Below are 18,814 nucleotides of genomic sequence, written 5' to 3'. Positions count from 1 at the left end.
AATAGTTATAAAACTAGTCAGGCCTCTTTGGAGGTGGAAGAGGAAAAAGACAATAAACAAATGCTCTCTCCAAAACATTTGTTACTATCTCCTGCCTCATTGCACAGGTCAACTGACATATACACTGTGAAAGCAGTATTTACTTTTCTTTTTCTGCCTTGCCCCTCTAACAGTCTTTGGTGTAATCCAGTGCCCCTTTGTGTTTACACAAAAAGGTGAAAACAATGAGGAGTAATTGTGGCACCTTAGAGACTAACAAATTTATTAGGGCATAAGCTTTCGTGGGCTAAAAAGGTAAGTGATCAGTTTTCCCTATACAGTGGGTGCATTTAAAATATTCACTCTAATTTTAGAGCTACTATATGTTTAAGTGGTGTTCTCAATTTTAAATATCGTGAATATCCCTGAAACATGTATTATTTCTAGAACTGAAAAGGTCTTAACTACATCCACTATACCCATCATAGTTTTGAAAACTTCAGGTTCCTGTTACTCCCTTCTTTTTTTTCAAGCTGAAGTCATTAAGGCTATGTCTACACTACAGCTTATGTCAGCATAATTTGTTGCTCAGGTCTGAGTAAACCAGGGATCGGTAACCTGCGGCACGTGTGCCAAAGGCGGCACGTAAGCTGATTTTTAGTGGGACTCTGCTGCCAGCCAGGGTCCAGGCTGCCGGCCCGCTCAGCCCGCTGTCTGCCTGGATGAACAGAACCCCAGGCCGGCAACGGGCTGAGAGGGGCCGGCGGCCAGGACCCCGGCTGGCAGGAGCCGGCGGCCGGATCGCCAGACCAGCAGCAGGCTGAGCGGCTCAGTCTGAGTGGCTCAGTCTGCCGGTCTGGGGTTCCTCTGCTGCCCGCGCTGCCAGTCTGGGGTTCCATCTGCTGGTTCCTGTAAAATGTATTACTGGCACGCAAAACCTTAAATTAATGAAGACTTGGCACACCACTTCTCAAAGGTTGCCGACCCCTGGAGTAAACCAACCCCGTGAGCAACATAAGTTACACCGACATAAGTGCTAGCGTGGAGTGGACAATGTTATGTCGGTGGGAGAGCTTCAGCTACCGCTGCTCATAGGTGTTGAAATAGTTAAGCCAACCGGAGAGCTCTCTCCCATGGGCTTAGAGCGAGGACATTAGAGAGCTTACAGTGGCGCAGCTTCACCAAGGTAAGCTCTCTAGCGTAGCCATAGCCTTAGACTCATGTTTTCTAAAATGGTCACTGAGGTTGTGTGGCTCCATCTTTAGGTATTTTATTTATTCATCTATTTTAAATGTGCCCAACATGAGACCTTGGGCCTGTTTTTTGGAATATTGAGCACCTACATTTGGGAGTTGTGGATCTTTTAGCATGTCTGAAGACTGGGCCCAGAGTGTTCCAAGTTAGGTACCAAAATCAGTCATTGCTTTAGAAAATTTTGGCCTTAACACCTTGGCCTCAGATTCCTCATCTGTAGAATCCCTACTGATGTTAAAAAAAACATTTTAGTGATTTAGGCATTGTTATTTCTAGCACTGTTTACACCACAGCTTTCCTGATCAATGTGGACAGACTTTTATAATCTATAACATATATAAACCTGAGGAAAAGTTATGAGTAGCTCGAAAGCTTGTCCTTTTCTTGAGCAGAAGTTGGTCTAATGAAAGATATTACCTCTGGTTTTGGTTTGTGGAGGATCTTAGTGAGGGGCCTTGTGAAGACTGACTGGCAAATGTGTGTAGAAGAATACTATAGATGGGCTAAATGCAACAAATGACCACAAGTTTTGCCTTTCCAAATTATTTGGTTCTCTTTTGTCGTTATTTATATGATGGATGATTTGGATTCAGAGAGGTTGAGCTTTGCACAAATGATTTTCTGAGTGTAATTCAGTAATGCTAAAAAGAAACTTTTCAAAAGCCCCTTTAAATATAAACTCCGTCTTTCAGTCATGTCCTGGAGAGAGCTCTAGGGGAGGTCCTAAGACTGTGGTATTGTTTGTTTGTTTGTTTTTAATTTCACACCTAAATTGAAGGGATGATTTCTCTGCCTCTTACGGAGTTTGCCCCCTCTGTGCTATCTCTCCGATGCATTATATTTCAAAACATTTCTTGGGGATTGGCCTCTAAAACTCACTTGCAGGATTGTCACCGTCACTCTGTCATACAATGGAACTCTGTGCTATCTATGATTTTAGGAATAAAATATAAACACTTCCAGCATATTCAGTGACTATATGTTTGTTTTGCTAACTAGTGTTGTCCCCTACCTTGATTATGGTTGGAAAAAGCCTTTTTATGTAACCTGGAAAACAAATGAATATATTTTCCCAGTTCTTCAATCCTTCTCTCTGTAAGCATATGCATGCATGATACACAAGCTACCTCACTGGCTAAAGGGGCTAACCTTTTGAGAGCCCCTTGTTAACATAAGAAAAAGTCGCTGCTAATGGTTTTTATAAAATGCAATTTTCAGCTGTTTGGCTCCTGCTTTGTGGCAGATTTTTCCATGTAAAAAACAAGTTTTTTCTTTCTCAAAACAGCACAATGGAATATTATCAATGGCCATCTGTATTTAGGTCCACGTGACTATGCACCGGCTGAAGACAAATAAAGCAAACATAGTTTACTGAGCCAACTAGTGCCTAATGGGAAGCGGGAGGAGGAGGAGATGTGAGAAAGCTGAGTAAGTGTATCTGCAAAGAACGTTGTGATCCACCTAAATATGCAAAAGCAGCTGCAGTCAACACTTTCCTTTCTTGCTGTTGTGCTCAAGTTATTCACTCCTTCTTGCATTGAATCCTTAACAGCATTCTGACAGGCACAATTATGCACTTCGAACATCTATTCCTTAAACAATACCTCAGCTAGTAGAATGCTGTTCTATACAAGCAGTGGGTGGCTTTTTATGAACAGAATGATAAATTCCGAGTACCATAATTTATAGTTGAAATATCTTATGTCATCAGATGCCTACTCTAAGTCTATATTTGGCTGCATTGTCGTCAGTATGTGATTGGATGACTTTCAGTTCTGTTTCCTTTTCACAAAAAACACAGTGCGTGCTATGGCCTTTTGCAGGTTTAGGGACATGGCTGAGAAGGAGCTTGGCTGATTCCCACTGCAGACAGAAGTGATGCTGATGGGTGGGGAGAAGAAGCTTGGAGGATGTGGCAGATGGAGTGTCTTCCCCTTCTCTCTCTGTTGAGAAGGGATGCCAACGCCTTGCCAGTGAGGTTCATACCCCCCATGCACCTCCATATTCATGACTGCTCCTCATTCTTAGGAAGTGGATGTGTTCAGAGTTGCCTTTTCCCCCCCGTCTTCTTTTGCATTAGACTCGCTCTGTCTAATATAAACTGTGCCATAGTTATTAAGAAGTGACCAACAGTCTCATTAATTTTTTTCAGTACAATTACATTTCATATTGGCATGTCAAGCTGAACACATTACCAAAGTATAAAATAAAAAGCCTCTCCCACAGGCAATGTGTCCAGGATAGGTGTCCGTTGTGGTTTGGAAGATTTATCCTGATGTCTTTGTCATTTTATTGTACTTTTCTGACATGGTGGCCAGTGGTGTCCTATTCATTTTGCAGTATCATTCTTTCATTTCAGGGTTACACACAGTTTTTCCTCCTCACTTCTTGACTGAAGAGGTTTTGATTATTTTTGATAATTTAAGGAAATGCTTTTTCTTGAACTCCCTCCTATTTTGGACATTGGAGTGGTCTTGTTTTTTTTAAGTTTCTCTTGCAATGTAATGTATGTGGGTCTAATCCTGAAGACCACTTTGACACTCCAGCCAGAAAAGAATAAGATTGCTTGCTTAGTTGTGCAGGTGGAGCATATTCTATGTGAACTGCATGGATTTCACTGGATTATACCAATGTAAAAAAAATCAAGTTTTAAATCTATAGAAAATGGGCTGGCTGAAATGTTAATTTGGTTTTTGACTAAATGAATTTTTTTGTTGCAAAAAGTGTCAGCTTTCTGCAAAAGATTTTTACTTTTGTTGAAAAACCAAACACCCCAAAAACTTTGGCTAAAAACTGAATTTTTATTCTGAGATGCCACCACAGTGTCTCATGGGTGTTGTAGTCTGGGTGACTTATGCCCCAGTTTTCTATGGTCTGGGCTCCCCAGCTGGGCTGTCTCTCCCATGGTGGCTTAGCAAGCAGGAGAAGACTGTATTGCATCATAGGAAATGTGGTCCAGCCAGGAGGACTGGGCCATAGAAAAGAAGTGGGCCATGAGATACATGAAATGTAGCTCTCATGAGACATTGCAGTGGCATTTTCAAATAGAAAATTTTCAGATTTTGACCAATATTTTCCGCAGGAAAAACTTCACTTTCTGACCAACTGCAAGATAAAATTTCCACGCTTTGGGTCTTGGCTACCATGTAGACCCTTTCCCTATTTGAGCACCATTGTGATAGTTGAGAGTAACTGTGCTCCTTCTGGTAGTAGTCGCTGTTGTAGGTTTGAATTTCAGAACAGCTGGAGGCAGTGTGCTTTCAGGGGAAGGGCCTTCAACATCTACAATTTGCTTCTCCCAGCTTCTAGAGATTGCTGACTTTTGAGGCATGGTGCAGAGTTCGCTTTGGCTTTTGCCAAGGAGAAGACTAAGCAGCACATGGTGGTGGTATAGTGATTGGAAGAGGCAGGATAGGGGGATTCTTTTTTGTTGACCCTTTTTAGTGCTGGTTTGGAAATTAATTTTTTTTTTAAATAAGATAGATGATAGTCATATTTTTAAATTAAAAATTAAACAGAATATATTGAAGAGCAAAATATTTGTTGTAGAAATGCATGCTCATTGTTGACCTCTCCTACTTTTCAAATCAACACATTCTTGGAATGGAATTTTCTTTGCTCTATTGTTACAAAAGTTAATTTAATACAAATCACCATTGTATTCTGAGGGGTTGAGCTCAAAATACTCCCAGTGCTCAGATAGTTTCATCACTGCCAGAACCCCAGAACTCTTATTTGCAATATATGTAGGAAGCATTTTCAGACCAGGGTGACTAAAGTTTATCCCATTGAACTCCACAATAGGGTCTGCAGTCACTCGCCTTTAAGGAGACAGCAGTGTCCCATCTTATTCGAAGCACCCAATGCAATGTACTCTATTTTAATGCTGATTTATTGCCACCTCCCAGCAATTGCCAGTGTGTGTCCCCCAGCCTCAAATACATTCCCCCTAGTTTAGACAAAGTTTCAGTGCCCCTTTGTAAACCTTTAATAGTCATTAAAAATGTTATTTCAGTTCAGGAATTAAGTACCAACTTCCCTCCTCCCACGGGGCTGGAGCTGGAAGCACCTGCTTGCCCCGCTGCGGGGGGAAGCCCCGAGTCTCTGCCCCTCCCACCCCCTTGCGAAGCTGTGTGTGGCTCCCGACTGATTTTTTTTCTGTTGGTCAGTGGCCCCTGATAGAAAAGGATCCCCACCCCTGTGGTAGGCAAAGAACTGAATGGGCCTGGAGATTGAAGTATGTTTGAGGGGTAAGATCTGCAGGTCAGAATTTAAACATACACTCTGACAATAGTATCTTCTAAAGTGAAACTGTCAAATTAAGTCACACGTTGTATACAAATGGTTTTCTTTATTCATGTTGTCAGTAACAACTTATATTGGTTCAAGTGAAAATGTTATATTCATTTTACTCTTCACTATTTAAGCCAGGTGTCAGCAACCTTTCAGAAGTGGTGTGCCGAGTCTTCATTTATTCACTCTAATTTAAGGTTTCGTGTGCCAGTAATACATTTTAATGTTTTTAGAAGGTCTCTTTCTATAAGTCTATAATATATAACTAAACTATTGTTGTATGTACAGTAAATAAGGATTTTAAAATGTTTAAGAAGCTTCATTTAAAATTAAATTAAAATGCAGAGCCCCCTGACAGGTGGCCAGGACCCGGGCAGTGTGAGTGGCACTGAAAATCAGCTTGCGTGCCGCCTTCGGTTTAAGCCATTGGTTTACTTTCTGTACTTACCTCTGTTTGGACAATGGCAGTAATGAAATCATTTTCACTTTAATAGTCCTAATTTCAGGTTTCATGTGCTGTAATGTTTGGGTTAAAAATACTGGTGTGACTGTTTGTTTGGTAACTCCTTTTTTGTTCCTTTTGAGGTTTTTAAATTGTATGGAAACATCTCTTCTGACTTACTAGCCTAATTTAAGGCTAAATGTGAGTTGACAGTGTCCTGGAGCTATGGAAAAGTACAATAACAAACAGTTTAGACACTGACATGTAGAAATATGATTTGACATTCAGGAAAAACCAACAATGACATGATTTATTGATCACACTCAAACACAGGATGGCTAATTTAATATGAAAATTGATGTTTAGCCTAATATGTCCTGAGCAGGGGGAGAAAGCGGTAGAAAAACATCTCCCAGCAGATAGCTGTTGACCTCATCAAGACAGAACTGTTCTTCCTCATTTGCCTGCACATGTTATGTAATAGGAAGATACAGTAGTGCAGTGGTCTCCAGCCTTTTTACGCCCAAGATCACTTTTTGAATTTAAGGGCAACCAAGGATCTACCCCGCTCACTCCACCCCTCCCTCTCTCCGTTGCTCACTCTCCCCCACTGTCACTCACTTTCATCAGGCTGGGGCAGCGGGTTGGGGTGCAGGAGGGGATTTGGGGTGCTGGCTCTAGGAGGGGGCTCAGGGCTGGGGCAGGATCTGGGGGTGCAGGAGGGGTGAGGGGTGCAAGCACTGGGAGGGTGTTTGGGTGCAGGAGGGGGCTCCGGGCTGGGGCAGAGTGTTGGGAGGCAGGAGGGAGAGCGGGGTGCTGGCTCTGGGAGGGGGGTCAAGGCTGGGGCAGGGGGTTGGAGTGCATGAGGGGGCACGGGCTGCTGGCTCTGAGAGGGTGGTCGGGTGCAGGCGGGGGTATGGGGTACTGGCTCTGGGAGAGGGCTCAGGCCTGGGCAATAGGATGCGGCCTCCCACTGGGCGGCACTTATCTTGGTCGGAGGCGCAGCGAGGCTAAGGCAGGCTCCCTGCCTGCCCTGGTCCCACGCCACTCCCAGAAGGGACCAACGCGCCCCTGCAGCCCCTGGGTGGGGCGGGGTGAACATGGCTCTGCGCGCTGCCCCTCTCTGCAGGCACCACCCTCAAAGCTCCCATTGGCCACAGTTCCTCGTTCCCGGCCTGCGGGGGTGGTGCTTGCAGGCAGGAGCAGCGCGTGGAGACCCTTGCTCCCCCACCCCCGGGGGGGCTGCAGGGGCGTGCTATCCACTTCTGAGAGCGGCATAGGGCTGTGGCAGGCAGGGAGCCTGCCTTAGCGGCAGGCAGCCCCACTGTGCTGTGGTGGCAGGAGATTGCCATTGATTGGGAGAGTCCCCAGGATCGACCAGTCGATCAAGATCGATGGGTTGGTGACCACTGGAGTAGTGAAATCTTGCTTTCTGTAACACTGGTGAAAACTGATGCAGATTAGGATGAGAAAGTTGAATTGTTTTATGATTTTTGGCAAACATTACTTTTTTGATGTTTTTTTGTGTAAAATCACATGAGTAAAGAGAATGTTATGTGATGTGCAGTTAGTTTTAAAATTTGCACAGAGAACTTATTTCCTCTGCTTTGATAGTTAAGTGGAAAAACATTCTTCAGAAGCAGATGCAACTTTTAAAAAAAATCCCTAAACTTCCAATTTATTTTTCAAGGTTAATTACAACATGCCCTGATAAACACTGCCATATATGTTCAGCAGAATGCAATCCACAAGACACAATAATTCAGTCTTCTCATGAAATATAATGGCAAAATCTTTTCCAAGTTATTCCACTATAATTTAGGAGTTTCTTTAATGGGAGGCCTAATCACATGTACTGAGTATTATATAATTCCTTTATTTAAAAAATGTTAAAATTAAATCTTACATATATTTTTTTTATTTTCATGGACATTCCTCTGACTGGAATCTTGCTGGTACATTTAAATAAAAATAATCATCTTTTGCAACATACTCCTGTTGTTTGTAGTCTAGCCACTGGCTCTTAGTACCACCAATTACCTCATCCTAGACCAGGGGACATTAAGGCTCATCACTGCTATTTCAAGTCAGAATCCAGACTCCTCATTTTCCTTCCCCATCAATTACAGTTCTTGTCAGCTTGAATTATACATGCATAACACAAACTCAAAGCCATGCTCTGTGGTAAGCAGGTCAGGTTTTTTGCTGCTGAGAGCTGGTTTAATAACAGAAGATTAGAATGCTAATTCAGGCCTTGAAGTTCCTATGAGTTAGGTGCCCGAGGGTGGTGCTTTTTAGGTCATTTTTTAAAAAGTACTTGGCCTCTGGGGTACCCAGCTCAGTTGTGGTGTTTTTTTGTCTTCTCGTCCCATTAATTATGTAACCTTCTCTTATTTGTGCAATCCACAACACAGACAGGCCTGGTTTATGTAAGGAATTAAAAAAAGAAACGTTTCTCTAATGTGGGCACAGCTAGAGAGCTGAGACCTGTGAGAGGAGAGAGGAAGAGATGGTGATGAAGGCGAAACAATGAGAGACAGACAAGAATGGGCAAAGACTGAAAATAAAGGGATAGTGGGGATTTCAATGAAAGGAGGAGAGCTGCAGGGGTAGAAGAGGCAAACTGAACTTATTCCAAAGGAGATGACACACAGACTGGGGAAAGGGAGTGTTAATGGAGATGATGGAACCTTTTGTTTCTAGGTTGCCAGTTGAAATCCAGCCCAAGAAGGTAGCAACTGAAAGTTATTGCCTATCATAACTTCAGTCCAGTTCCAGTCAAAACCCACCATCCCTGCAATTATCCCTCTTGTTGACAATCTCAGCAGAAGGGCTAAAGAGCGAGTCTTTCATCCCCAGACTTGAGGTGAAGCACTTGGACACTTGCACAACAGCTTATTGTGTTCACTGGTTCTTAATCTCCCCCTGCACCCTCCTCTTCTACCCCTCCCGCAAAAGACTACTTCAGTATACAGAGCTGTCAATACAGCATCTATTTCCAGACCTATTTTCTAGACTTGCACACTTCTGGCACTTCCTTCATTTAAAAAAAAAAAAAAAGCGGGGGAGGGGAGGACACATTGAAGTAGAAATGGAAAAGATTACAGTTGTGTTATTATGCATAAATTTATTCCTGTTTCCTACATTCCTCTGACAGGTTTCCACAGCTCTGTTAACTCCAGAGTGAGGAAAGGTGAGGGCATGTGTGGCAGACAGGGTTCCAAGGAATTGATGCCTTTTGTTGGTTAACTAACTAGGGCTCTATCTTTACTGCTAAAGAAAGGTAGGTTTTTACTGTGGGATAACTAATGTGCGTTAGCCATCCAACTGTAAAATCCCAGTGGAGACAAGGCACTGTAGTTTTACCATGAAGTAAGTTAGGCAAGGTCAATCATGGGCAGGGGAGGGTATAGTGTTGACCTTGTCTAGCTACCACACGGTAAAACCTACAGGTACCTTGTCTCTACTGGGATTTTACAGTGAGATAATTATTGTGCTTTTAAAAAACCCCAAACCAACTCCCCCATACACTTTTTGGCAGGGAAGTCATAGCCTAGATTTAAGGAGCAGGTAATATATTTACTTTTCTGCAATGTAGGCTCTAAGTGCTATGAGGTTAGCTAGACCTCATTAAACTAATCCCTCCCTCCCTCCCTTTACAGTCTAACGTGGGAGCCCTGCTGTACGTGCGGAAAGGCTAGTCTCTCGCATTTCACTGAAGAATGAAGAGGTGGTTTCTGTATACCTCCTTTTTTTTTTTTTTTTTTTTTTTAAACCAAGGAATGCTGTAGCATTTATGGACGAAAAGTGACAAGCTGCATGACTTGTTTGTGTTGGTCATTTGTCTTCTTTGTCAAGATGTTTCTGTTCCAGTTTTGCTAATATATGGCTGGGGAACTGTTATGTGGTCCCTTTGAACTGTGTTTTACAGCTCAAAACAAGCATAATATAGTGTCTTACTCTAAGGCAAAATTCCAACTCTTATACAGTGAACCAAATCCAGCCTTGTAAGCAAGAGCAATTGCCATTACTGTCAATAGGAGTTTTGGCTACATTCTCCAGAGCTGATTTTGGCCATTTCTTTGTGCCTTTTTGTTTGTAATTTTAAACTTAAAATCAAATGAAAATGGCCTTTGTTCTCTGTGGACCTCCAGCTTATTTGAAGAAAGCAACATATTCCCAATCCATTATTTTATTAGTCAGAAATGATACTTGATGCTGAGGAACAGGAAAGGATGTAATTCCAGTCCAGTAAAACTATTGAACCCTAAAAATCAGATTTTGAATTATGAAGGATCTGTAATTCATTCTAAGCACTTCTCCTGTGTAAATCCAGAAGGCTCTGTCTTGACAAGCAAAAAGGGTGTGTCTTTTTAAATTGTGTTGGCTTAAAATTTTGAAAAACACATTCTTTGAGTCTATTGAGTCAGGGTAAGGTAAGACCTTCAGCTGCATCTTGCCTCTCTACCTGCTCCATTTCAAAGGAAGCTTGAATGTTATTGTTTGCCTGTCTCTGAATGGCATCATCTGTTGTAACAGAAATCGACTAAGATCTTAGTCCCATGGCGACCATTGTTACCTTCACCACATCCAGTCTCTATGCTAATACCCACTGACTTCTTGGTAAAGAAATGTAACAGTAACGTAAGTCCTGTTCATAACACTTGATGCAGACAAAAGAAGACAGTTGCATTGCCTGGTCCTAAAACCAGTGCACTTAAAGCTTTTTTTTCTATTCTTTTTTTTCCTTTTAAAGAGAGCTCTGATTACAAATTAGCGTTCAAGTGCTTTCCCTCTATTCTTATAATGGATTCAATTCCTCATAGGACAGGGGTTCTCAGACTGGGGGTTGGGACCCCACAGGGGGTCGTGAGGTTATTACGTGGGGGGTCGCGAGCTGTCAGCCTCCACCACAAACCCCGCTTTGCCTCCAGCATTTATAATGGTGTTAAATATATTAAAAAGTGTTTTTTTAATTTATAAGGGGGGGGTCGCACTTAGAGGCTTGCTATGTGAAAGGGGTCACCAGTACAAAAGTTTGAGAACCACTGTCATAGGAGAAGTACAGCTAGAAAAAACAGCCAGCTGTTTAGATTTCACAGATCAAAAATTTTAAATGCTAGTGTTTTTACTATTAACATTTACATCAGTTAACATCTAAAATCCCCAATCATGGCCACACTGTCCTAGTATCTGTGCAAACACATAATGTAGTACGACACATTTTCTAGCCATAGAGCTTGCAGTCTAACTAGACAAGACACAAACATTAATTAGGCAGACAGTGCATAAACAAACAATCAAAAGAACTAAACTTGTTTACATTTATTTCCTGTCTTTTATTTTCCTCAAGTCATCCTGCTTCCCCTCCCTTCCCTCTCTCCTGTTCAGTTACCCCAGCCAGTGTGCTTCACCACTGTTGACCCCAAATGCTCTCCTTTCATCCTGCCCACCTCACAGATGTAGTTTCAGGTCCAGTCTGGAGAAGAAGAAGGGGTGGGAAATAAGTTACAGAATGGCCAGAAATGTATAAAGGCCTTGTTATGGAGGATCTCTGGGTAGATGGGGGCATTATGGTTTTCATTGCATCATCTGCTGACGTTTCCTGACTGGCTTCTTTCCCCATGGCCCGCCAGCAGGTTCTATAACTATTCTTTTACCTGAGATAAGGTTATGGGGCAGGTGTGTAAGACTTTTGTTGCTTTGGGGCAGGGTGAGTAATGCATGTGATTATGTGCAATTTAAGATTTTCATTACCTTACCACAAAACTGTGTTCTGGTGTATTGAACTGCTTGTCTCTGGTCATTTGCAGTATGCCCCTGCAAACAAAGCGGTCATAGAATCCAAACTCTCTGAACCCAAAGGCTCAGTCTCCAGTGGGACTTTCAGCTGAGTTATAACACGGCTTTATGGGACCTGTTTAAAGCTGGCTGTGGCTGAGCTGGGTTCTGATTATGACCTTATGCTTCACTGCTTACTCAGACAAACCTGTTAGAGTCAGAAGTGTGTGATTGGGCTCATGATTGAGCTGGCGAGTGTGGACAGGGACCAGATGGACATGAAATCCATTTTAAAAGTGTATTGTAGCCTTGGTGTCTACCAAGGCCACCATTTAAACTTGATTTCACCATGGTTTAGCCCTGTCAACAGAAGCTAGATCAAACTTTATCTAAAACCCAGTTGGGCCATAATAGAATCTAGCACAGGGGTCGGCAATGTTTGGCACGCGGCTCGCCAGGGTAAGCACCCTGGCGGGCCGGGCCAGTTTATTTACCTGCTGACGTGGCAGGTTCGGCCGATCGTGGCCCCCACTGGCCGCGGTTCGCTGTCCCAGGCCAATGGGGGCGGCGAGAAGCTGCGGCCAGCACATCCCTCCGCCCGCGCTGCTTCCCGCCACCCCCATTGGCCCGGGACGACGAACCGCGGTGAGTGGGGGCCGTGATCGACCGAACCTGCCGCATCAGCAGGTAAATAAACTGGCCCGGCCCACTAGGGTGCTTACCGTGGCGAGCCGCGTGCCGAACGTTGCCGACCCCTGATCTAGCAACTATTGCTAATTCTGTTTGTTTCATAGTGCAGGAAAGGTTCTCTTTAACTTGTAGGCATTGTTGGCAGCATGCTTCTTTAAACTTGGGTCAATACCTGTGTAGACAAGGCCTAAAAATACTTGTAAAATATTTCTAAATTCTTCCTAAACTGGTATGTAACGACTTCAAACGTGCTTAAAGAATTTTTCCCCCCCTAGAGTTTGTTACTCATTATGCAAGTGTAATACTATGGGGGTTCACCCAAACCAGTAGGAGGTTGTGTCACCTTCTGCCGTGTGACCCCGGGTGCTTGTGTGCTTGCCGCATTGGCTCAGAGCCCTGATACCATGCTCAGAGCACAATGGCCTCACCCTGGCTTCCACCAGCCTGATTATTCCTAAGGTTGAGACCAATAGTCCTGAGTCTCTCCAAAACCATCTCCCCTGCAGTGTCCAGTCTCTCTTACTGTACCCTCACAGAAGTTAAGTTTATTGCCTCCACAGAGACCGATCACACACCCTGTTAATTTAGCTGAGGACTTCGCCCTTCAGTTTGATACACAGAACTGAGATAGTTTTGTAATAAAATAAGAATATGTTTATTAACAAAGAACAGATATGTATGTGATAAGCAGGGATCCTAGTTTTCCGTGATAACCCCCCTCCCCCCCAATTCTCCAATAAAAAAACATAAAAATCTGTGTTTTTCTGAGATTAAAATAAAATGCTGAACTTTAGTTTCCCTAGTCACAATATATAGAGGTATCAGTAGAATAAAATGTTTTATTGTTATATTTAAAAATTTTAAGCAAGTTAGAAGCCTACCATCAATATGAAATTTGTCCTTGCCAAACTCAGTGACATGTCTTATGGGGTGATTTTTTTAAAAACGTTTTCAGCATCTTTTCATAACTTTAATTACTCACATCTGGAGGCTGAAGTGAAAAATGAGTTGCATGAAAACACAAATCCCTATATGCCATTTAATAACCTCTGTACGCCGGAAGCAGTTTATTGGAGTATGTCTAGCTATGTAAATTTAAAGCGCAATCAAAAATCAACCATAAGAGGGAGAGGTTACGCACATTGTATAAGTGACACTGGAACTTTCAGTAAAATTTAGTTAATGTATGTTTTTATTTTTTCACAAAATATAAAAACTAAAGATTCTCTATAAAAACACACATTCCTTGTTTTTCCATCGCAAACGGATTTCTAGGATCCCTGGTGATAAGTAAGAATAAAAGTCACGGATATGGTTAAAAGTAAAACAAAACAAAACATGCTTTTTAGTGACTAAAACTTAACTTCAGCAGGTTGCAATCTTTTGTCTAAACAGGTTTTTCAGTTCCAGCTACTCTTGGTTTTGAGGCCAAGAGGATCCACTTTTCATTAGCTCAATGGGCACCACTTCCCCTTTGTCCCCTAGACCAGTGGTTCCCAAACTGGGGTTCAGGAACCCCTGGGAGTTCACAAAATGTTACAGGGGGTTCTCGGGGGGCGGGGGGGAATTCCCTAATGGCGGACAGAGCTGTCCCTAGGAACCCTGGGCAGCATGGGGCCAGCAGCCTGGAGCCCCTGGACTTCCAAGAGCTAAACAGATCAAAGTAAGCATATCTATCACACTGAGATTTAAACTTCAAGACTTCTTATAAGACATGGAAAAGAAGGTGGATATTTTTTGTTGTTTTTAAAATTAAATAGGCAGCTAGTATTGTTTTTAAAATTATTATGAAGAACAAGTTTAAGCTTTGTTGTAACGTGCGTTGTTTGCCTGGACTGCTCAAGATCTGAATGCTTGTGTAGGAGGAACTCTTTGAGTTGGCTTCTTAAATACCTTCATGCTGTTTCACATCTGATACTCCTTGATGAAACATAGGAGCCTTGTCTTATAACAGTCTTATTCAAAGTGATACAAGCTACGAAAGTGAGATCTTGGAAGAGTGTTGCTGTTTTCATAATGTAATAAAAATACTGTAATGATTAATAATAATAAACAGTGTGTCATAAGCATGTCATAAAAACAAATTTTATATTTCCAAGATCACTGCTTTTATAATTTATACTCAGGTAAAGGAGAAAATCCCTGGAAATATTCATTTTTAGGAGGGGGTTCGGGAGACTTGACATTTTAGTGAAAGGGGTTCACAGGTTGTTGAAGTTTGGGAACCACTGCCCTAGACGATAGATGCTAACATGGCTCTTTGCGTTTGTTTATAATTCCCAAAGTCTACTGTCTCCATTTCAAGAGCCAGGAAGTTTCCTAGGGGTGCAAGCTCAATCTTCCATCGTGATTATTAAAATGGGTTTTCTTGCTCATTTAGCTCTATGACTTTGTTTTCCTTCTATGTAGATGTATCTTTCATTGTCCTCTGAGGTATTACCTGGCTCAATTTACATTGTAGACACAGGAAAAGAGGCAAAATAACATTCTTTTGTCTAGGACAGGCTGGGTTTATGCATTGCTTGCAGAGTATCTTCTAACAAATTTTCAGCACACGTTTATAATTCTTTATACATTAGTATTATTGCGTAATGTATGTACAGGTAATGACCTGCATGTTACTGGTTTGCATATGATACCTTATGTAACACCTTTTATGACAAGAGGTGTTGATTCAATGCATGTGTCCAGCCTAATGGGAGTTATGGTATGGTGTGCCCTCTGCCAGCTGGTTTTGAAGGACTCCTAGGGTCACAGCAGGTTAGGGACATCTTTCCTTAACTAAGCACAACCACTGTTTTAGCTTAATAATAATAATAATAATAATTAATTAACAATAATAATAATAATTCCTTATTTTATTATTAGCGGGGAAAGAGGGAACATTTTTCCAAGGACCTCAAAGTCTACCTTTTTTCTTTGAGTCTGTGCCCAGAACCACACACACACATACATTCAAATCCATCTTTTGTATTGCAAATGTGGGGGTAAAACTAGAGGCCATGCTTTGAAAATGTGTCCTGTTTTTCTTTTGTAAAGTGCTGTGAGATCTGTTGATGAAAAATGCAGTGAAAAAGTTAGATATTACTAATTATTGTTATTGCATTATAATAAATAAAAAATAAATAAGTTATACCAATATAAGCACCTTTATACCAGTATAACTGTGTCAACACTCTGGGGTTGTACTGCTTTAATTATAGCTGTTTTTAAACTGATGCAGTTAAGTGGTAAAATAAACGGTGTATAGAAAAACTTCCATTACTTGCATCTGAAGAAGTGAGGTTCTTACCCACAAAAGCTTATGCTCCCAATACTTCTGTTAGTCTCAAAGGTGCCACAGGACCCTATGTTGCTTTTTTAGAAAAACTTGGTGTACTTTAAAACTAACAGTGCATTGTCTCACTTCAGGGAATCAAAAAGCCTTTTACTGAGGTCATTAAGGCCAACATTGGTGATGCACATGCAATGGGACAGCAGCCCATCACTTTCCTTCGTCAGGTAATAATTTTATAAAATAATATTGTTTCTAATTTTGTTTCCTCTATAGAATATCACAAAATTTCAGACATGGTTTGCTAGAGAAACTTGTTGTAGCTAAACACTTGATTTCCCCCAATATGACTAACACAAAACTACTCAATTGTTTTTTCACTATGTTACCAGTTGTGCTTTATAGCCTATACATGTTTCATGCTTAGTTATTTGTTTGCTTGTGTGAATGGACGTTACTTCCATGCATACATGGTATGCGATACATGGAACTACCAGTTCAGCTTTTCCAGTAGTGCCTCTACCATCAAAACTCCAATAGTTTGCCTTCTAGTAGTCCCCACTGTGGCCCTCTTTTGCATGTGTCCCTCTACAGTATTCTCCCTCTTTTATGCCCCTGAAATGTCCACCTCCTGGCATGCCCTCTTCTGGCCCTTTGCTCACATCCTCTGCCAGAAAACCAGTTATTGGTAATATAGGTAAGGAAAAAAATAGACTGTTTTTAATCCAACAGTGTCCTTTTAGGGCCTGACTTTTCAAAGGTGTGTACAAACAGTTGTACACATCCAATTGCATGTGCCTGATTTGTGTGTTCAAATACCACTTCTGAGCCTGCGGACCAAGTATTTGCACGTAGGGAGTTAAATGCATAGCAGACCTCTGTTCACAAATAGTTAATCTGAGTGTGCACCAGAGGTATTTGCATGCGTAAATTGGGTTGTGTGCATCTTTTAAGGACCTTAATATCTTAACATCTCTGGGCTAGTTTTGAAGAATGTGTTTAGCATCCAGGCATGAGTTCTATTGTAGAAACTATACCAAAGCAAGAACAACGAAAGACTTGTAGCTACAAGTACGTTTTCAATTAACATTTTATGCATTTACGCATGTAAAATCCTCAAATTGCATTTTATTTATTAATATTATGGCATCACTCAAAGGTTCCAATCAGGATTGGGGCCACATTGTACTACACGTTGTACAAACACAGATGATAAAAACAGTGCAGCTCACCATTTTCTAAATATATATAATTTTTAAAAGTCATTTAGCAAACTCCATTATCTTTCATAAAGATAATAAATGACCACAACTCATTATAACAAATGAATTCTGATCAACTAAAACATCAAATAACTTAGCTCTGAATTCAGGGATCCCTTCTCCCTGTGATATACATACATGCATTAATTCTGCTACCATCGCTGACCAGCAAGGATACTATGGCCCATCCATGTCATCCTGGAGAATGCATGGAAAACAAGGCAGAGATTGAGACAAATTAAAGCTGCTCTCAGTAGGGACCTCTTGATTTCCCTCACTGTGGCTTAAATTTCTTCATCATAGTTTATTTCCTTTAGAGCATGGTTCCATTTCTACCCTCTGCTCTCCTTTCATTTCTTATTTAAATACCTTTAGCAATTCAAATTAGTAAAATAAAAACTGCAAAGGTTATTTCAGAGAAGTATGACTAGGGCTGGGACTCGGGAGGCCGGCGTTCATTTCCCACTTCTTCCACAGACTTCCTGAGTGACCTTAGGTAAGTCATCTTATCCTCATCTGTAAAATGGTGCTAGAAATAACTATTTCTTTAGCCCTTTTTCTATTGAGATTGTACATTTTTCAGGGCAGGAATGATCTCTTACTATATGGTTGTACAATGCTTAGCCGAGTGGGGCCCCAATCTCAATCAACTGTAATACAAATAAGAAAAAGGCATTTGCTGCTCTCATCGTTATTAATTAGGTTCCAAACTCTGATGACAAATATTTCCACCTTTTATGTTTTTTGGGAGGGAGAGCGGGAATGTTTTTTTAAATAATTTGAGACCTAATCTATTGATATCCTTCATCTCAAAGGAGCTAACTTTCATGTTAACAGCTTAAAAATAACCATCCAGTGGCATTGAGCAACCGATAGCAATAGTCAATTTACAAAGTTTTTCTTGGTACTGTAGGTGGTTGCACTTTGTACATACCCAAACCTGTTGGACAGCCCAAGCTTCCCAGAAGACTCTAAGAAGAGAGCCAGACGGATCTTGCAGGGGTGTGGAGGGAATAGCTTAGGTAAGATTTTTATCTAGCATCAATTGTTTTTAATTATAGGTCTGACATTTTCTGTTTTAATATATTAAGCTTGTGTAGTGATGGGCCTTTTAGAAAGGATGTAATTAGATGAACTTGGGTGGGGAAGAAGTGGTCCATGGAATTGTGAACACGGAGTGTTTACAAGACTCTCTACTAACAAGATGGGGTTGACGCAGAAGATGGTAGGCAACCACGGGTGCATGCTGTTGAGAGGTCAAGCAGTAAGCAGACTTCTCAGCAAGATGGTTATTATATACACATTTCTGGATAGCCATTATCATAGTATATGGGCACTCAGAAAAATGACCCATATTCTGTTTATTTGTCTAAGGCAGAGATTCCCAAACAGTGGGCTGCGGCCACAAGGTGGGCCACCAGTGTAACTGCATTCTCCAGTCAAATTGTTTGGTTTCAAAGATCTTGAAGCATTTCTTTGAGTGCATATTGCTAGGGATTTCTATCATTATGATTGTTTACATTAAAATGAAAAGGAAACGTACATTATTTATTTACAGTGTGATAGTTTATATGTATGTAATAATTAAAATTAATAATTTTCCTCAAGAGCTGTTAATAGTATGGTGCAGTGCCTATTGGAAAAAAATTTGGGAGCCCCTGGTCTAAGGTATATAAATTGCACATACACCTGGTTGTAAAATGTATTCTACCATTTTCCTTGTAGTCATTCTTGTGACAGCTGAAATCAACCATGTTTACAAGACAAAGTGCCCTAAAAGAACATGTTGAGGCTCCAAAACAGTTGTCTTGAGCCTCGTGTCCCTCCCAAAGGCCCATG

General features: G+C 41.4%; 1 protein-coding gene across 1 annotated transcript in view; it reads left to right on the top strand.

Moving 5' to 3' along the window:
- GPT2 (glutamic--pyruvic transaminase 2) overlaps nt 1-18,814 on the top strand; it is a 43,523-nt gene that overhangs the window by 1,370 nt on the left and 23,339 nt on the right. The window contains exons 2-3 of the mRNA XM_026652850.2: nt 15,851-15,940; nt 17,889-17,997. Of these exons, the coding sequence (XP_026508635.1) occupies nt 15,851-15,940; nt 17,889-17,997 (199 nt within the window). The remainder of the gene's footprint in view (nt 1-15,850; nt 15,941-17,888; nt 17,998-18,814) is intronic.

This window comes from Terrapene carolina, unplaced genomic scaffold, assembly GCF_002925995.2.
Source record: "Terrapene carolina triunguis isolate 2854851 unplaced genomic scaffold, T_m_triunguis-2.0 Scaffold130, whole genome shotgun sequence".
In the NCBI taxonomy this organism is placed as follows: Eukaryota; Metazoa; Chordata; order Testudines; family Emydidae; genus Terrapene; species Terrapene triunguis.
Note: the sequence above shows the minus strand (reverse complement) of the source record. Positions and strands in the feature narration are given on the sequence as shown.